Genomic DNA, 20397 nt, shown 5'->3' with positions numbered 1-20397 from the left:
ATGTTTCAATATCTCACATCTCCTTTTTCAAGTCCACAACCACTACATCTACTCATATAAAAACATGGAAATCGCATAGAAACTCATGTAAACTTTATTTCTGAAGGCAGTTTGTAACAATAGACAAACTACGTTGCTTTCAGTTTTCTCATTTTAGAGTCAGGTAAATCACACTGGCAACTCTAAGTCCATTGTTTGCTATATTTTCCTTTCTTTACTTTCCCCACAGACCAAAATGTGTGTTTAACATCGAGATAAACATGACAGAGAAGACAGGAAGCTGTCTAGACTGTGTATTCATGATCTTAGGCCTTGATAATCCTGGGTCATACATTTCACTGATCACTATGTTAAGGAAAACCGTTGAACATTTGGACCCACTCCTCACCACAGGGGAATATGACCAATCCTAACTCTGCCATTGTCCCTGGCTGTCCCAGGACCTTGTTATGATGCTTCTACATCATTCAGTTCAGATGGATAAAAAGGTGTGATCGGTGTGATACATGAAAAGGTGTGATACATAAAAAGGTGTGATGGGTACGATAAATAAAAAGGTGATGGGGTGATACATGAAAAGGTGTGATGGGGGTGATAAATTAAAAGTTGTGATGGGTACAATAAATAAAAAGTTGTGATGATCCGCAGACCCATCACCGACCCATCATACCTTTTTATTTATCTGAATTCACGGGTTTTACGCACCAACCAAACTTCTATGAAAGCGCGATGGTCCCCTTTTGATTACATCATTCAGTTCTCCATGAAGAGGATGGATCCAAGGCTTCAGCCTTTCTCATCATTCTCCTCTCCCGAATCCCCCTCCACTACCTTTGACACAGTAAACCTATTCTCTCCACCATCTTGATTCTGAACATTCTCCTCTTTGTTGATGTTAGGACCTAGATCGGCGGGGTTGAGGTTCTCTTTTGAGTTGGACACATTAACAGCCTTCGCTCTAGTGTCCCTATCCAGACAGTTCTCCTCAAACACAGGGTCTTTCATAAAGACAGGGTCATCCTCGATAAGCCTCTGCCCCTCCTCTCCCATCCCAAAGCTGCTTAGTAACATATTGTGACTGATGCTGAGGTGGCGCCTCAGGCGGCGTGGGGAATGCTCCAGGGTTTGGATATTCGTCCCCAGGATGTCACTACAGCTCTTTGAACGACTCAACTCCTTGAATTCCGTCTTCGGCTTCGTGGCAGCGCCAATCTGCCTGATGGCGGTGCTGTAGTCCTCATGCTTCTCAGACAGGAAGTTGAAGATGTCGACGGCGGTGGGGAGGCGGCGAGGGCTGCGGATGTCGTCCTTCTCGGGCTGCCATCGATGGTCCGGGTGGTCCATCCTGTGTCTCTGCCTTCTCTTCTTCAGGACCTTGTGGGCCGACACAACCATGTGGACGTTCCAGCTGAAGAACAGAGACAGCCAGGCCAGACCCATGTAGATCCACACCTCTGCAAACACCCGGTACAGCCTTGGGTAGTCTATGTTCGGATTGATACCTGTGGAGTCAAAAAGGGAACATAGTTTAATTAAGTATATGTCACCCTTTGTTCAGCTTGGACCAAGCAGGATTGCACCAGGCAATGAATCCACCTCCAAATGACTTCATGATCCTCTAACGTGAATTAGGTGATATCATTCTTCACATATCTCTTTAACATAAACTAATATTTTCTGAAGAATGCCATCTACTTCATGAAAAGCCTATGTAACTACCGGCGACGTAGTCCCCGAAGCCAACAGTGGTGAGGGTGATGAAGGAGAAGTAGAAGCCCTCCAGGTACGACCATCCCTCCAGGGACATGAACACAAACGGGGGGATCACCAGGTGTACCAGCAGACCCCACAGGAGGAAGATGGCCGTGCAGATCAACTGGACCTTTTTCTGCAGACGTCACACAGGGAGAATCAATCAATCATTCAAATGTAATTTTATAAAGAACTTTGTGACAACTGCTGATGTAAAAAGGGCTATACAGTGAGCCGGCCTAGACCCCAGAGAGCAACCAAAGCAGAAGCTAAAGCACAGTGAGAAGAACAAGCAACGGCATGTGACACAAGTGACAATGTTAGACCAATCCCTTTGATTTGACCATGTCAATTGTCATTTTGAGTGTTCCACCAGATCTGGTGATAAGGCTTGTAGGCTAACACTTCTCCATTAGTTGGACCATACAGGATTCAGTAATTAGTACGCAGCTACAGTGGCTAAACGTGGCTTGTCATTGGCTAATCCGCTGTTAATAAATGCTTAAGTCATGTATTGCACCTCCCCCAAAGTCATTGATATAAATCCAAATCAGCACACTAAACGTGCTGAGAGACTCCCAGTGAGTCTTACCACACTAAGGCCTTTGAGTACCAGGACCTGTCCCAGGCGCTTGGCTCTGTCTCCGAAGAACGAGCCCAGTTCACTAATCCAGGTGAGGCAGAGAGGGATCCCACACAGGCCATACAGGATGCAGAATATACGGCCGCCAGCAGTCTTTGGGGCAACATTACCATAACCTGCAAATCACAAACGTATAGGCTTTCATACGGGGTGTGGCAGCTTCATTTCTGCTATGGTTAGACATTGGGTAACTGAGTTGGCAGCAGTTATCAGACAGAGGTGTACATGATTCAATGTTTCCAGTGTTGTATTCAAGATATTGCCCACCTATGGTAGTGACAATAGTGGCAGCAAAGACAACTGAATTGGTCCAGTCCCAGTTGTTGTAGGTTTTCTCTCCAGCGATGGTCACACCTTGTCCAGCAGCGTCTGACACCACCTGGGGAACAGAGTGGGTTATCACACTGTACAAACAGAGCTGATTGGGGTTAAACGTTGACGGGTTTCAGTGGGAGGAATTTCAGGAGTCTTCACACTCTGGGTAAACACAGCTCTAGAGTTACTTTGGGAATCTAAATTCACTGAGATTGAGCAAATAAAAATATAAAATGTTCCCACTTTGATTTGTTTGAAAAGTATATTTTAGTCATTACACACAAACAATAGACCCCTCTTATATATTTCCAGAACCTTCAAATAGAAGCACACAGCCGTAATTTATGGACTGAAAACGCCCTCTGTAGTCTCGTAAACACGACCCTAGACAGCAGTGGCATTAAAACACTGGAGGCAACCCGGATATCTAGAGAGACAACGCCCTCTGAAAATATGCTGCCCCTTGGCTATTCCACGCTAGCAGAGTGGCACTGAGACTGATTTCTCACTATAAAATGTATGTCAAATGAAAACCAATGATTGCAAAGTTAAACAAAACATACAACTCTGCACAAGGACTACTTTTAACAATTTCCACTGAAAACATATTGGCTTGAAGAACAGTGCAGATGCAAAGTTTGGCAACATAATGACTGTGCAGTCTTCTGACGTCATTCTGTTACCAAACTTTGCATGTGCACTGTTATCGGAACAAAGAAAATGCCAAACCAGTTCTTCTGAACTGTCCCAACATGCTGGCTTGGCTCCTTTGGTTAAAGAGCAGAGATGATGAAAATGCATGTAGGCTCATCAGTGATGTGTTCTGTTGCTATAATTGAAACTTGATTCATAAGTGTAGTAGTACTCCAAACTTTTACTGCAACAGTGAAAATAATATATTCAATGCATAATAACATATAAAAATATGCACATCTATTATCAATAACACAGTCATATCAGTACTGCCAAGGACTGAAATGTCCTAACTTGACAAGCTTTGTTTAGATGAAATAATTTCAGATGATCTACAATGTTATTTCTTCATGTAAAATTACCCACAAAGCATTTGACATCAGGCAATGCCTTTTGGACGTCTTTTTCTGGTCCAAAAGGGGGTATTTTGGGGGTATTTTTTTGGAGCGCTGATTTCAACGTCCACGGATGTGGATTTTTGGTCCAGTCCGGACCAAATCTGAAACAATCATAGTTGTCCCAAACATTTGGCCCAACCATAGACGTTCAGATTTGGTCTGGTCCGGACCGGCCTTGATTTAGCCCAAACACAGACATGGATCTGGTCCACACCGACCAAATGTGTACTTTATCATTAGAATAATACCCAGCAAGTGTTTGTTTTTACATGTATATTTAGGACATTCAGCAGATGCTCTTATCCAGAGTGACTTACAGTCAGTGTATTCAACTAATGTAGATAAACAACAACATATTAGTCATAGCAAGAAAACAATCATCTGTAAACGTTACTCAGAATGTTATTGTAGTTGAGGTGGTCTGTTGGTTCATTCTGTATGCCGGCCTACTTTGATCATCATTGCTGCCAGTTTTAAAGCATTTGAAAAAGCGAACATAACTGCATGTTTACAGATGGGAGCAATAATACATATGTTGTTTCTTACTTAATAGAACATGTATAGCATTTAAAATGTTGCCATAGAATCAATGTCTGAAAAATACATATTTTCAACATCTGGAAAATACATATTTGTTCCATTCATTCAGCCTCTAAAATGCACCTGATTTCAACGTCCAGAAAATAAGTATTTTTGACATCCATATAACACTTATTTTCGAGGTCCCAGAGGTCTAAGCTTTCATTCAGCACCTGAAATGCACGTGATGTCAACCTCTGGAAAATAGGTATTTTCAATATAATTTTGCTTACTGGGTATGTTTATTATCCAGGGACAACGTCCATGGGCCTAAATAGTTGTAGAACCGTAGGCCTAAAACATAGTGGCAATTCTACGGTAACAGAGGGATTCTGAGACTCGGATTTTTTCACTTAAAAAAAACAAAAAAACAATGATTGCAAGAAAGTTAAACCATACAACTCCATCCACAAGGACTACTTTGAACAATTTCCACTGAAATGTTCACAATACATTTGCTTGAAGAACAAAAGTGCATAGAGTTGTATGGTTTGTTTAACTTTGCAATTATTGTTTTTTGTTTGACATACATTTTAAAGTGAAATATCTGTTACACCTTGGAATCGCCCATAGTGTAAAATACAATTTTAGAGATATACTAAAGTTCCAATGCAGACCAAGCTGAAAACACAGTAATGGTAATCATTAAAACACCGATTGTGAATATAATACATGTTTCTAAATTGAATCCCTACATACCCCCAAAATATAGTTCAGATCTTCTTTAGTCAAGCACGGATATGTTTTAAGAATGTTTTCCTTTTGACGGGAATATTCGGATTTGGCCAGTTTCCAATTGGGTTCTTCAAGTATTTGAAATATTGCTGCCCCGATCGATAGGTAAAAAATGATACCTGACGTTAATACAGGACCCTTATCAGACATTGCCGATCACTTAAAAACAATCCTCATTATAAAACTCGCATCAAAATTGTTGCCCAAAACAAAAAATAGGACGCGTGTTGCGTTAAAACTTCCTGGTTCCTGGTTCCTGTGCTGGGTAATTACAAACGTGGGAGACTGGGATTGTGATAATACAATGGAGGAGGACAAATTCAATCCAGTCCACATACAAGACATCGTTTCAGGTGTGCGCCATTGTTTAGCCTATAGTATAATTTTCATAGAGACAGAAAAACGTTATAAGTGACTTTCTGATTTCTACAACCTAGCTATATGGGTTTAAAGCTGGAATCCGTAGCTGTGAAACTGCCACGTTAGCCTAGCTACTTCAAACAACGAACAGTTTTTCCCCCCCTCGAAATTCATTGCATATCATTGCAGCGCGATAGAACAGCAGAGTATGTATTTCTCAAGCTTCATAAACAAAGCAAAGTCTATAAAAAATGCGACCAGTGGCACTGTTCACTGTATGCTGATCTCAGATGTAATGCTGTGCGGATTAAAGGTCTCAAATTAAATATTTGTATTGAGTTTTGACTGATTGAAAGTCTCTGGCTGGGGATGTGTTTATGGAAAACAGCCACATAGACGTCTACCCGTACGAAAAAAGATTGCAGTATAACTGGTGCAAATACTGCGTCCAAAATAACACCGTTTTTTTACTGCAGTCATTTTGCAGTGTATTTGCAGTTCAACTTCAGTACACTGGTTATTCTGCAATTTCTGCGTCCAAAATACCACAGTTGACTGCAGTTACGGCACTTTTACTGCTGTTTCAAAACTGTACTCTTTTGTGTAAGGGTATAATTGGTTCAGATTTAGTCTGGTCCGTTTGGCTCTAACATAGATGTCTACGTTTTGTTTGGACAGCACAGTACAGTAGAGAACTATACAGTAACCGACTACATTACATTAAAAAAGTAGAGTACAGTACAATACAGTATAGTTCAGTACAGTACAGTATAATGTACTGAATTGTATCCTACTTTACTCTAATGTACTCTACTTAATTATACTCTACTGTACTCTACTGAATTAAACTCTACTGTACTCTACTGAATTAAACTCTACTGTACTCTACTGAATTAAACTCTACTGTACTCTACTGAATCAAACTCTACTGTACTGTACTGTATTGTCCTGTGCTCTACTATACTGAACTGTGCCGTACTGTGCTGTTCAAACTTGTGAAGCATAGCCTAGAAGTCTATGATTCGTTCAGATTTGGTCCGGTCTGGAGCAACCACATTTGTACTTGTTTGGGGACCGAAGCTCATTAGTATAATCTCCAGTTTGCAAGTGTTTGTTTTTTCCATTTCCATTTTGGTCATTCAGCAGATGCTCTTATCCAGAGTGACATACAGTCAGTGTATTCAACTAATGTAGATAAACAACATATCACAGTCATAGCAAGACAAAAAATATGGCTGAGAATATGACTGAGAATGTTATTGTAGTTGACGTGGTCTGATGGTTTATTCCGAAGGTTGGACTACTTTGAACATCATTGCTGCCAGTTTGTAAGCTTTTGAAAAGCTAACATAAGTGCATGTTTACAGATGGGACCGATAATACATATTCTATGTTGCAATCTTCACTCAGCTCCTCTTTCCTATATTAAATGGATATAAAATGTATTATTGTGATATTATGTTTACTTCATTGAGAATGTATGTACAGTTTAAATTTGGCCATAGAATTAATTACCCCAAAAAACTATTTTCAACGCCTGTCAATGACGTCTTTTCACCTTTCATTCAGAACTGAAAATGGACCTGATTTCAACATCCGGAAAATATGTATTTTCACCTTTCATTCAGAACTGAAAATGGACCTGATTTCAACATCCGGAAAATATGTATTTTCACCTTTCATTTAGAACCTAAAATGAACCTAACTTCAACGTCAGGAAAATACGTATTTACAACGTCATTTTGCTTACTGGGCATGTATAATGTTATTAACCTATATGTAGGCCATATTATTGACATATCATAACATTATATGTAGGCTATAATAACATAATAGCCTACATTATTGCCTTTCATAAAATACAGGTACACACACACACACACATTTACTTGCAGGCATTGCCTACACACAAGTGCACAATAGAGGCACTAATAGAGTTCTCCAGCTTGTAGTCCCAAAAACCAGAAATTAGTTACCTCTGGTTCGTTCAGCCATTCCTATGGAGGGAAATGAATCGGGAAAGAATGGGGTTTTGGGAAAAACGCCAAAAATAAGGTCTGAGGCTAACACAGGCTCAGGAGATCTTATACATTTTGTTTCATGAGATATCAGTCAGTTAACGTGGCTATGAATTATGAAGCCTTTAGGTGCTTGTTTTGATTACATAAATGCTTCAAAATTCACAAAAGGTGATGTTAGCTGAGATTATCTCATAGAACAAAAGGTATAAGAGCTCCTAAACTTGTGTTTACCACAGACGTTATTTTCGGCATTTATCCAAACCCACCCCCCCAAAAACATGAATTTCCACATAGGTTTGTGCCAACGAGACACTGTGGAGTTAGTGCCTACAAAAAGACACCATTTACTATTGCTCTCTATAGAGTACCACAGTATGAGTCATAATAGCCCATAACAAACAGGGAAATGGTTCCAATCGTTTTTCCACCATTCATTTTCCCCATAAGGGTTTTACAAACACTTCAAATAACGCATGTGTTTTGTGTAGGCTTACCCTGGTGTGATGTTTTGATAACAGTGTAAATCTCTCTATGACAAAGTTACTTTTATCAATATATTTGCCTGTATTTACCCCCTCAAAAATGAAATGTTAATTAGCTGCTAATGTGGCTATCATAAAGAACTACAAATCCCATGATGATCTGGACGAGCGTGCCGAATCGAGACAAAGGTAAAAAAATCTCTGGATTAACTATCTAATGTTAGCTAAATGTAGTAATTCATAAATTGGCTAAATCTCTTTAAATTGACAACTCTGTGAACTGTCTTTTGCAAGTTTGAAATTGACACAATACCTGTTAGCAAAGATGTCAGCTACAGATGACATACAGGAGCTTGCAGGGATTTGTAGTCTTGCATGATGACTAATTTGATGCTAATTAGCACTTTAGAATCTGAGTGTAAATAAAGCCGAATATATTGATAAAAGTCACCTTGTCTGAAAAAGATTTACATGGTTATCAAAACATCACGCCAGGGTAAGCCTGACTTGCCTAGTTAAATAAAGGTTAAATAAGATGTTTAAAAGCCTACACGAAACACAGGCCTTATGTTAAGTGTTTCTAAAATCCCCTATGGTAAAAATGAATGGTTGAAAAATGATTGGAACCATTTCCTGGGCGCCCGAGACGTGGATGTCGATTAAGGCAGCCCCCCGCCACCTCTCTGATTCAGAGGGGTTGGGTTAAATGCAGAAGACACTTTTCAGTTGAATGCATTCAGTTGTACAACTGACTAGGTATCCCCCTTTCCCTTTCCCTGTTTGACCGCTAGGTTTTATGGGTATTATGACCCTTCTACTGTGGGGCTCAATAGACAGATTGTAGAATCAGCATCCACAATTTTACATTCACAACATTACAATATTACTCACTCTGGAGTCAATGGGAGGGACCGCCCCATTCACCATTATCGTGTTGAGCAGGGGAGAATCGCCCTTGTGTTGGGTAGATTAGCTTCTAAATTGACCAGCCCTTTTGGAGCTCACACACACACACACACACACACACACACACACACACACACACACACACACACACACACACACACACACACACACACAAACACACACAGAGATAAGAGCAACCGTCATGACACACACACATTTTGTCACTGTACTGAAAAACAAGTGAGAGAGGTGTATCTTCTCCAATGTTACAAAATGTATATCTTATTTTATGAAACTATAACAGTTATCAACAGTTGATAATATATGCGCATATATACTATGCATATTACTAGTAGTATATTTCTAAACGATAACATTCTCAAAGAGTTGTGGAAAATAAGAATTAGGCCTTAATCTTACTCAGATAATTCATAGAGAAAACAAGAAGGTTTAGGACAAAAGAAGATGAGGGGGGAAGAATGCATTAATGTGGTCAGGTGGGGAAAAGAGAGCATTTCTGTGGCCAGGTGGGGAAAAGAGAGCATTAATGTGGTCAGGTGGGGAAAATAGAGCATTAATGTGGTCAGGTGGGGAAAAGAGAGCATTAATGTGGTCAGGTGGGGAAAAGAGAGCATTAATGTGGTCAGGTGGGGAAAAGAGAGCATTAATGTGGTCAGGTGGGGAAAAGAGAGCATTAATGTGGTCAGGTGGGGAAAAGAGAGCATTTCTGTGTTCAGGTGGGGAAAAGAGAGCATTAATGTGGTCAGGTGGGGAAAAGAGAGCATTTCTGTGGCCAGGTGGGGAAAAGAGAGCATTAATGTGGTCAGGTGGGGAAAAGAGAGCATTAATGTGGTCAGGTGGGGAAAATAGAGCATTAATGTGGTCAGGTGGGGAAAAGAGAGCATTTCTGTGGCCAGGTGGGGAAAAGAGAGCATTTCTGTGGTCACTCAGGTCAGATTAAATACCAGATACTATGGTGCTGAACCAGGCAGACAGGCTATGTCATTGTGTTATTTTTGTACCAAGAGAATGTGCCAGGAATGGCCACTGGGTCTTAGTAGTAATATTGGGACAGATGCTCAGACAGCACAGCTGTTTAAATGAAATGTCCCTAAAGCTGCTTCATGCTCAGTCAGGGGTGAATGAACTGTGCTTAGTGCTCTGCTTTACCCAGAGACAGGGCTTTCAAATGCATACATCTTTGAGGAAGAGTGCGTCTGACTGTCATACATTTTTCATCATATTAATTGTGAATTTAAAAAGTTTAACATTTTATTTTAGATGAATAAACTAGCCTTATTACGAAGGTTACAATATACGATGGTAACGGCATCCAGGATAGTTTGAAGTCAAAAAGTATTGTCTCCTCCTTGACATGTAGATTCGTGCAAGTGTGTTATACCCCTTATACACAGCGGGATTAACACTGCAGATCCCACAACATAGAGAGAGAATCACGCTGGCACAAGGCCCAGTTGAACAAAGCGTTCTTTGACCACACATTCCAAACATGTTATGCACTCCACTGCATAAACCTGATGGCACGGTGGTCAGGTAAATATTATCCCAGCATTGACAAGAAAAGCTACCTGCTCCCATCCAGCAACATTAGGCTACCATCTATTTTATTTACCCCGCAAGTAGAGCGCATACCATCTACTATCGCTCAAGGTTTGTTTTCTATTGGAGTGTGCACCTGACCTAGTCCGCAGGGGTATCCCCACCCACCCTCAACTGCCTGCGAGCAGCAGAGAGGTGCTTCGTCATTGCAAGACGCGTCACTGGAATACTCGGATCAATATGCTGTAACTTCTGAAGGCGTCGGGAAACACTTGAATTATGATGGTGGAATAATACCAGGAAGAAACAGGAAGAAACGTCTCACCTCTCAGGTAAATAAAAACGAGCAGTGCCATGTTAGAGAAACATCGAAAGTCTAATATAATCTAATATAGAAGGCAAAAATCGGTTTATTTTTTGCGCAGTCGTCAGTTCAGTTCGCTTGAAGTTCAAATTGCGCCGTGTTTGTGGGAATGGGGGGGTTAGACTATGTCAAACACTATTGGGATATTGCAGTTTATTTTCTAAATGTAAGTAAGGACATGAAAAATATATGGACATTAAACGTATAAATGTTCGAATGCTATTCCCATCCAAAGAATGGTGGACTGCTGTTCTGGGATTTTTATTCGTTGTTTGGACTGATCGTGTTTGACATCTGGCCCATAGACCCCTACAGGGACAGCAAGAATGTTAACAATTGGTGTAATAATCGGTGTCCAAACGTGTCATTGGTGGACTACAATTGGAATGGTGTCTGACTACTTAGCCGTTCAATCAAAATATTTCGCTTTGCTTCACAAACAGCGTTGCAATTGATCCAAATATAGCCCTAGACTTTGTGTTATTTCAATAATAGCTATTACATTTATAAGACTTGCCTCCTTTTGAGATCCGATTTTTGCTTTACTAGCCTATTTCTACATTGATGTTGAACAGGTGTTTCTGAGCCTACCACAGAAAGCCAGCCTTTGCGCATGGCCTTGACAAGACAGTCCACTTGCTTATATTAGGAATACCTCCGTTTAATACAATAATACCTGTTATTATTGTTATTTCATATTTTGCTTATTTATATTAGTCTATTTGATAAAAAAAAGGATAATATAGGCCTCTTTGGTGTGTCTGTATTTTTGACCCTACCCAGAGTCCAGTTCTGACTTAAATCTGCTTGAAAAAACCTGGAAATGGTTGTCTAGCAATGATCAACAACCAATTTGACAGAGCTTGATTAATTTTGAAAATAATAATGGACAAATGTTGCACAATCCAGGTGTGGAAAGCTCTTAGAGATGTACCCAGAAAGACTGTAATCGTTTGTTGTAATGATTGTTGTAATCATTACCAAAGGTGATTCTAACATGTATTGACTCAGGGGGCGAATACTTATCAAATCAAGATATATTAGTGTTTTATTTTTCATTAATTTGTTACAAATGTCAGAATTTTTCTTCCACTTTGACATTACAGAGTATTTTGTTTAGATCGTCGGGGAAAAATGACAATTAAATACATTTTAAGGCCGTCATTGTAAAATAAGAATTTGTTCTTAACTGACTTGCCTAGTTAAATAAAGGTTAAAAAACAAACAAACAGAAAAAAGAATCCCACTTTGTAACACAACAGAATGTGAAAAGTCCAGGGGTGTGAATACTTTCTGAAGGCACTGTAGTTTCACAGAGAAAATATGTCCAATACAACTATGCAATGCAAGATGGCCAGTTTTGTAACATTATATGTATTTCATACATAAAATTGTGAACATTTGTGAAATAGAATTCATGGGGAAGGAATATGCCGAATATGTCCCAAATTGCACCTTATTTCCTATATAGTTACTACTTTTGACCAGGGCCCATAGCTCTGGTAGTGCACAGGGAATAGGGAGCTATAATCTATATATTTACTACTTTTGACCAAGGCCCATAGCTCTGGTAGTGCACAGGGAATAGGGAGCTATAATCTATATATTTACTACTTTTGACCAGGGCCCATAGCTCTGGTAGTGCACAGGGAATAGGGAGCTATAATCTATATATTTACTACTTTTGACCAGGGCCCATAGCTCTGGTAGTGCACAGGGAATAGGGAGCTATAATATATATATTTACTACTTTTGACCAGGGCCCATAGCTCTGGTAGTGCACAGGGAATAGGGAGCTATAATCTATATATTTACTACTTTTGACCAGGGCCCATAGCTCTGGTAGTGCACAGGGAATAGGGAGCTATAATCTATATATTTACTACTTTTGACCAGGGCCCATAGCTCTGGTAGTGCACAGGGAATAGGGAGCTATAATCTATATATGTACTACTTTTGACCAGGGCCCATAGCTCTGGTAGTGCACAGGGAATAGGGAGCTATAATATATATATTTACTACTTTTGACCAGGTCCCATAGCTCTGGTAGTGCACAGAGAATAGGGAACTATAATATCTATATTTACTACTTTTGACCAGGGCCCATAGCTCTGGTAGTGCACAGGGAATAGGGAGCTATAATATATATATTTACTACTTTTGACCAGGGCACAGGGAATAGGGAGCTATAATCTCTATATTTCAACCCTTCCTGATCTATTTTACTGATGCTATTCCTTTCTCTCACTCGTCTGGAGTGGATCCCTGAACCTCGTCCTGTCTGAGATGTCTCCTGTGTTTCCATGCTGATGTTTGGTGAGTATCCAATTCTATTTTCAGTACTGCTAAAAGCTGCTCTTTAGAATCATTGGAGTAGGCTGTTTCATGTGTTTATTTAACATCATGTGCTAAATATTTTACTTGTAGGCAGACAGGAACATGACTGAAGGGCCTGTATTTTGGTCTATGGGAGTCAGAAATACAATATCCCCTTGTTTGAATATTTGAGCTCTAATCCCACCAAGCATAGAGCTACATATGTAGGATCTTAATTTGAGCCAGTTTGCTACAACTGATCTGATGTGTGAGTATGTCTTCTGGCATGCCTGCGCTTTGGTGCTGCTCACCCAGGCTGAAGTAGGGAGTGGTGGCATCACGTCTGGCTGAGGCCTTCTGGCGTCTTTATCTCTCCCAAACACTTGCCGTCCCAACATGCATTGCGGCATCGTGGCGTAATGGGGAAAAGTGTTCCCCTCTATGGGTTTCCCCTATGACTCAACTGGTGCTGTTGGCACACAACGTGCCAGAATGTTGGTCTTTATCTAACGTGGGTTTCATCTGAATAACTGTGTTCTAGAGTAGTAATAACTATCACATATAACTGACCAGAACATAACCTGCAATGGAGCATTTCTGCTGAAGAAGGCCAACACCACTTTCAAAGACAATCCTGTCACGAATACTCTTGGGGGAAGCTTTCTGTATTTGGAGGTTGAGCCAAGAACTGTAGTTGTCTCTTTAGCCACCAGGTGGAAGCACAAACTCAGGGATGATTCTACTGGCACAGATACAGGAGGATGAACACTGAACAGTGTAAGAACATGAGCAGATATTAACACAAAGGCTGTGGTGCACATAGCTTCGTAATGCCTATAAAGTGGATCAAGCTGTTTCATAATAGATGGAGCAATGCCTTGACACAGGCCCGTGTCTTTGACTGCTGTTGAATCGGAGAGCGTGCATCATCACCAAGGTTTTAGAAACCCTCTGATCTCAGTGATGCAGACAGGGCAGACGTTCTCATTGGCGTGGCTATTTTCACAGTCATCTCACTTGTCTGTATTAAATGTTTAGCTCTGTAAGAAAACCCCGGGTGCGTTCAGTGGGTGTGAAACGGGAGAAAACTTACTGAAACAGAGCAGATACTACCTGAGCTTGTTCAATAACAATTTATTTTCCTTCCCCCCCCCCTTCAAATGTTTTTCTTTCATTGGTTCCTACTGAACATGATGACCCTGATGTTGTGCAACTAGACTAGCACGTCTCCCTGAAGCATCCAAACTGGGCATGAGGGGGAGGGGCAACACAGCTACTGCTCCTATAGTATGCTATCTACTGGGAGAATAGTGCAGAAACATGGAACATTCCTGCTTCATAAATACTTGATACTATAATGGTGCACTATGAATATTAATGTGCGGTTAGCCTACCATCCATCCATGCCATTAGTGCTTTCTAGAGCTTAGATCTCCAACCACAAACTAAGTCTCCTTAACCATGCTACAGACAGTACTATATTTGCCGACTGGCATTATTTTATTAATACCAGATGTTCACAGCTGCAAATATTGTTTTACATATTATAGATATATTGTGTGATGCAAAACAAGGTGTTAGATGTCTCTACCCATGATGCAGTAGCTAACAGAACAGAGGAAGGAAGGCAACGGGAGAGGAGTCGGAAGGGGGGAGAGAGGGAGGTGTATAGGGGCCGTTATGTAATCAGGGATGGAGCCAAAGAGAGGGATGAAGACGAGAGGGAAATAAACACACTCCGTGTGTGTGTGTGTGTGTGCGCGTGTGTGTGTGTGTGTGTGTGTCTGTCTGTCTGTCTGTCTGTCTGTCTGTCTGTCTGTCTGTCTGTCTGTCTGTCTGTCTGTCTGTCTGTCTACATGCAACAATTTCCTGTCTGTCTGTCTGTCTGTCTGTCTGTCTGTCTGTCTGTCTGTCTGTCTGTCTGTCTGTCTGTCTGTCTGTCTGTCTGTCTGTCTGTCTGTCTGTCTGTCTGTCTGTCTGTCTGTCTGTCTGTCTGTCTGTGTGTGTGTGTGTGTGTGTGTGTGTGTGTGTGTGTGTGTGTGTGTGTGTGTGTGTGTGTGTGTTGCTGACTTTCTTAGAGTGAGAGGTTTTGTGTCTTGGCTGTCTGTGTCTGTCTGTCAGAGTCTCTGGGGAGGGTGCATCTGTGAGTGGTGCCCTCCCCTCTCCTCATCTCTCTGGGGTCCAGCCCAGCACCTGCTCCCTGCATTAGGGAGAGGGGAAGGGAGGGGTTTCTAGGCAACTGGAGGGTGGAGGGAGGGGTGTGTGTAGTAAAACACACCTATCGTCTACATTCCTTCTGCCCTTGTCTGCTGTCATGTTGTGACCATGTTCAGTAATTCTTTTGGATTATGTTACAGTACGACATCAGAGTAAAAAATAACAATATTCTTGTATACTGTATCCGTATATACACCAGAGGCTTGTTAATGCCATTTCAACGTTCCCCCTTGTTTCCAGCTCTGCACTTGAGGTCAGTAACGTTATAGTGATAGATACAGAAACTGATTTGCCCCATATTTGGTCAATCTCAATACTGTAAAAACAGGAACAGACCTGTAGTATTTCCAGATGCCATGGCCCAGTTTGACAGTCGTCTGTGATCTCATGCCACATGAAGTTGGTCTGGAGAGACAAAGGTGACAATGGCTAACCCTGTACCCTAACCATGTACCCTAACCCTGTACCCTAACCATGTACCCTAACCATGTACTCTGTACCCTAATCATGTACCCTAACCATGTACCCTAACCCTGTACCCTAACCATGTACCCTAACCCTGTACCATGTACCCTAACCATGTACCCTAACCCTGTACCCTAACCATGTACCCTAGCCATGTACTATGTACCCTAACCCTGTACTCTGTACCCTAACTATGTACCCTAACCCTGTACCCTAACCATGTACTCTGTACCCTAACCATGTACTCTGTACCCTGTACGCTAACCCTGTACCCTAAACCTGTACCCTAACCATGTACTCTGTACCCTAACCATGTACTCTGTACCCTAACCATGTACTCTGTACGCTAACCATGTACTCTGTACCCTGTACGCTAACCCTGTACGCTAACCCTGTACCCTAACCATGTACTCTGTACTCTAATCATGTACTCTGTGCCCTGTACGCTAACCCTGTGCCCTAAACCTGTACCCTAACCATGTACCATGTACTCTGTACCCTGTACGCTAACCCTGTACGTTGTCCTGTACGCTAACCCTGTACGCTAACCCTGTACCCTAACCATGTACTCTGTGCCCTAACCCTGTGCCCTAACCCTGTACACTAATCCTGTACCCTAACCATGTACTCTGTACCCTAACCCTGTACACTAATCCTGTACCCTAACCATGTACTCTGTACCCTAACCATGTACCCTGTACCCTAACCCTGTACCCTAACCCTGTACCCTAACCATGTACTCTGTACCCTGTACGCTAACCCTGTGCCCTAAACCTGTACCCTAACCCTGTACCCTAACCATGTACTCTGTACCCTGTACGCTAACCCTGTATCCTGTACCCTAACTCGAATCCAGGCTGCATCACATCCGGCCGTGATTGGGAGTCCCATAGGGCGGCGCACAGCGTCGTCCGCGTTTGGTCAGGGGTAGGCCGTCATTGTAAATAAGAATTTGTTCTTAACTGACCTGCCTAGTTAAATAAAGGTTAAATAATATATATATATATATAAAACAAAAACCTGTACCCTGTACTCTTTCCCTCTATGGGTTGTTTAGAGAATATTGAACCCGACTACCCCTCCCACTCCCCCTGCCTCCCCAACCCCAGCCTCTCCATGAGCCGTATGGCACTAATGGGGTCAGGCAGATGGGTGGGGACCATGTCATCCCCAATAAAGAGAGTCTGTGTGTGTGTAGCAGGGGGGCACTACATAAAATGAGCAGTGCTGGCCCATTACACTTGAAAATGGGGAGACCCTTCTGAGGATTGGTTGGAGGCAGATCCTATGTGTCTCTGTCTCACAGCATGGTAGCCAATAGCAGAGGAAGTTTTAGGGGGCGACTCCCTCACACAGCATGGTAGCCAATAGCAGAGGGAGTTCTAGGGGGCAACTCCCTCACACAGCATGGTAGCCAATAGCAGAGGGAGTTCTAGGGGGTGACTCTCACACAGCATGGTAGCCAATAGCAGAAATCGCTGGGGGGCTGCCTGAAAAGGGCTTGGATGGAGGGTTGTGCAGTGTAGACCAGTTCTCATGATGCTTCTCTATCTGCCTCCCTCCTGTTCTTGGGCTGCGTGCTGTGCCTAATGACACAGCACTAACCTAGGACGGCTCATTCATTGGCCAGCCCTGCCTAGTGGTAGGACGGTGGATACATGTGGTGCTGTGGATTCATTTGGTAGTGTAATTGATTTACTGCAAATTAAAATGAGGTGATTAATTGAGAAGTGAGAGGCTGGGAGGATACTGCTGATGAATTATCGCTATAGGCCTTTTATTTATTTAACTAGGCAAGTCAGTTAAGAACAAATTCTTATTTACAATGAAGGCCTACCCCCCCCCCCCCCCCCCCCCCGGCCAAACCCTCCCTTAACCCGGACGACGTTGGGCCAATTGTGCGCCGCCCTATGGGACTCCCGATCGCGGCCGGTTGTGATTCAGCCTGGGATCGAACCAGGGTCTGTAGTGACGCCTCAGACCGCTGCGCCACTCCGGAGCACTATAGGCTATTCATTATATGGTGTTACAATTGTTGTTCATTAATAGGAAATAATTGAGCGAGTGATGGAGACTAGCTCTCGAATTAGCCTTTTTTTGCATTCATATTTTTTGTAGGACCATGATAAATCATTTCTTTATGCTTAGGCTCTAAGTCTATTTCAATCGTCTGTAGTTATACGTTTCAAAGTTTATTTGTCACGTGCACAGGATACAGCAGGTGTAAAACAGTAAATACTTATTTACGAGCTCTTTCCCAACAATGCAGTAATAAAATAATATAGATAAGAAAAACCCGAGAAATAGAATAGGTTATTGTGTCGGCGCTTCATCCTGTCATAGGTGTTGGACCAAACTCTCAGGATCATTTCAGAGAATTTGGTGATTAATTATGAAGCACTCAATTCAAACATCGTTATCGAAATGGACCGTAGGGTTCTTATCACGCTTTCAACATCTCCCCCACTTCCCATTGGTTAATCTAGAATTTAGCCGTGTTCAATTGGTGCATACGGTTAACAAAGTCCGATACTTCAGTATGGTGACTCCACCCCTTTACTAGCGCTGATAAGCATCTACAGCACAACAAAGCATGCGTCCGGCTTCTGCAACGTTGTAACTTAATTATTGTAATTTCACTGGATGTACGGAATATTCGGTTGCGTTGGATTTAACTAATTATAGTTCTTCATTGATGGTATTTCTATTTTAGGTAAGCGCATTTTTGAATATATTTCTGGCGGCTGATAGGATTTAGAGTTGGTGTTTATTTGTTTTCTACATTCGGCGCCATTTTCATACTAAGATTTAAATGCCTGCGCTATAGGCATCGCGGTGTAGCTGACGCGCACACGGGAGATAGTGTAAAAAAAAAATCACACCTTAAATAAATCAATGTTTTGTAAAAGTGGAAAGAGATCTGCGTTTGGACCACCTCCAAATTCCAATATCTTCAGTAAAAAACAAGTGAATGAATGGTCACGATGATTAGAGTGGGCACGCCAGGGTATTTAATTTGCCTGGCCGCTCACTGCTCCAGGGTCTTTTATCCGAATCGTGTGGCATTTGTTTGTGGCCCAATGAATGTGAAATAAATAACTCGACCTAATTCAACATTTTTCTTACAATAATTGAATACAATTTCCTAACATTTTTAGATGGATATTTGTTGTGCAGTGTTTTTTGATTAAAATCAGGACAATGAGGACATGAATTTATTCAAATTTTACAATGTTACAAACACTTCTGGTTCCTTTTCTTCCTTTGACTTTTCTTTAGCAAGATGGAGTGATCTCCTACTGTAGGTTAACTGTGCTCAATAGTCATTCATCCCATTGGCCATCACTAGCCTACTATCAATCTCTTGATGAGAAGTTAAATGGCTTTTGTGTGTGCAGATTTTCAACACAAAAACACGGACAGGAAAACGTCCTATGTAGAGCTCAGAAGCCGTCCTGGCCATGCCGATAGTCATCACACCATACCATAGCACTTGACATAACTTGGTGAAAAAAAATATCAGACTAAAGACTTTACTCCATTTTTCCTGTAGTTGTAAAATATTGAGCCTGGCCTTGTTGCTAAAATGACAAGAATAGACTAATAGGTTTATTCTGTCTAGGAAAGTGTCCCGCAACCTTAGTGTCTTTTGTTTTAACACAGTAGCCATTACACCACCATCCACCATGTTGTTCTCTGTGTGCTCTGCCGGCAATTGTCTTTCAGAACACAACTATGTCTGAGAAGACCTCTGCTCTGTTATCGTTCATGCTGTCAGTTATTTCAGCCGCTTTTGGTTTAAATGTGATTGACATGATTCGTTCTTCGGCGTGTTAAGTCTGAATTCATCTCTGCAGGAGCCAGGTGGCTAGCCTGTGTACAGTAATGTGTATCTGCTGCTACTGCCTGTAACACACTTAAGGGGAACTCATCCAGTAAGCCCATCCTCCATTGATACTGCTGGGATATATATATATAGCAAGATAATCTGTTATGAAGGGATGAAAACATGATGTGGGAGGGGCAAGAGAACACTGCGAGAGAGACCTGAAAGAGAGGGAGATCTGAGAGAGAGCAAGTGTGTGTGAGAGAAAGTTTTAGTGTATTAGTGAGAGTGGACTGGTGAAGAAGAGTTAGGAAGGAGAAAGAGTGACATTGCATTAAGTTTAGTAAATTACTGCTGTGTTGTTTGTACACTGTACAGTGCCAAGTAGGGTTGGGCACTATCTAGATTTTCATGTCGTCATACCTTCCTTCTGTCGTCCTGGGATTTATGGTATTACTGGTTTAGTACATAAGGGGATGCCAAAACAAACCTATTGGGCATCTATTACCAGAATGCTAACAAAATTAGCACTAGTGAAAGCTCATTTCTATGGAGGCTGCTAGCTAAATATGCTAAAATGCAGAAATGAAAATAAACAAATTGCAAAGACAGTCAATCCAGCTCATAAAGTTATACCTATATAGGTAGGAGCTACCGAATGGCATTTTTGGCGAGTTTGTACATTTACAAGCAAATGTGAACGAGAGACATTGTGCAAATGAACAAAGTTTTGACACATGCTTGTCTGAAGGAAGAACAGTACAG

The 20397-nt window shown here is 41.6% G+C and overlaps 2 protein-coding genes across 25 annotated transcripts in view; one reads left to right on the top strand and one right to left on the bottom strand.

Moving 5' to 3' along the window:
- Positions 1 to 78: 78 nt before the first annotated feature.
- On the bottom strand, positions 79 to 8949 carry LOC139573073 (potassium channel subfamily K member 5-like). 2 transcript variants are annotated; one of them, XM_071396119.1, is made up of 5 exons: positions 8870 to 8949; positions 2663 to 2774; positions 2345 to 2511; positions 1720 to 1888; positions 79 to 1502 (listed from the first exon to the last, which is right to left on the bottom strand). In XM_071396119.1, exons 1-5 carry the CDS (start codon positions 8903 to 8905, stop codon positions 787 to 789), a joined length of 1200 nt encoding a protein of 399 aa, XP_071252220.1. In that variant the 5' UTR covers positions 8906 to 8949; the 3' UTR covers positions 79 to 786. The 2 variants fall into 2 exon arrangements, with proteins under 2 accessions (XP_071252220.1, XP_071252219.1); XM_071396118.1 differs by lacking the exon at positions 8870 to 8949 and adding an exon at positions 5080 to 5797.
- A 1684-nt stretch (positions 8950 to 10633) lies between these two features.
- LOC139573072 (uncharacterized) overlaps positions 10634 to 20397 on the top strand; it is an 85671-nt gene continuing 75907 nt past the window's right edge. For 11 of the 23 annotated variants that reach the window (XM_071396102.1, XM_071396098.1, XM_071396105.1 and 8 more), the window contains exons 1-2: positions 10634 to 10776; positions 13067 to 13124. In XM_071396102.1, the coding sequence (XP_071252203.1) occupies positions 13112 to 13124 (13 nt within the window). In that variant the 5' untranslated portion in view covers positions 10634 to 10776; positions 13067 to 13111. Of the gene's footprint in view, positions 10777 to 13066; positions 13125 to 18357; positions 18520 to 20397 lie in introns of those variants that run through there. The other 12 variants (XM_071396113.1, XM_071396115.1, XM_071396114.1 and 9 more) reach the window with 4 other exon arrangements.

The sequence above is a fragment of the Salvelinus alpinus genome, chromosome 4 (assembly GCF_045679555.1).
Source record: "Salvelinus alpinus chromosome 4, SLU_Salpinus.1, whole genome shotgun sequence".
Lineage (NCBI taxonomy): Eukaryota > Metazoa > Chordata > Actinopteri > Salmoniformes > Salmonidae > Salvelinus > Salvelinus alpinus.
The sequence above is the reverse complement of the archived record's forward strand: the minus strand, read 5'-3'. Positions and strand labels throughout refer to the sequence as shown.

Coding starts and splice junctions, on each gene's coding strand:
- LOC139573073 (XM_071396118.1), bottom strand. CDS start 5,265: ATGTCTGATAAGGGTCCTGTATTAACGTCAGGTATCATTTTTTACCTA. Junction 2,512..2,662: donor CACTATTGTCACTACCATAG/GTGGGCAATATC, acceptor TGTGATTTGCAG/GTTATGGTAATGTTGCCCCA. Junction 1,889..2,344: donor TACTCAAAGGCCTTAGTGTG/GTAAGACTCACT, acceptor TGACGTCTGCAG/AAAAAGGTCCAGTTGATCTG.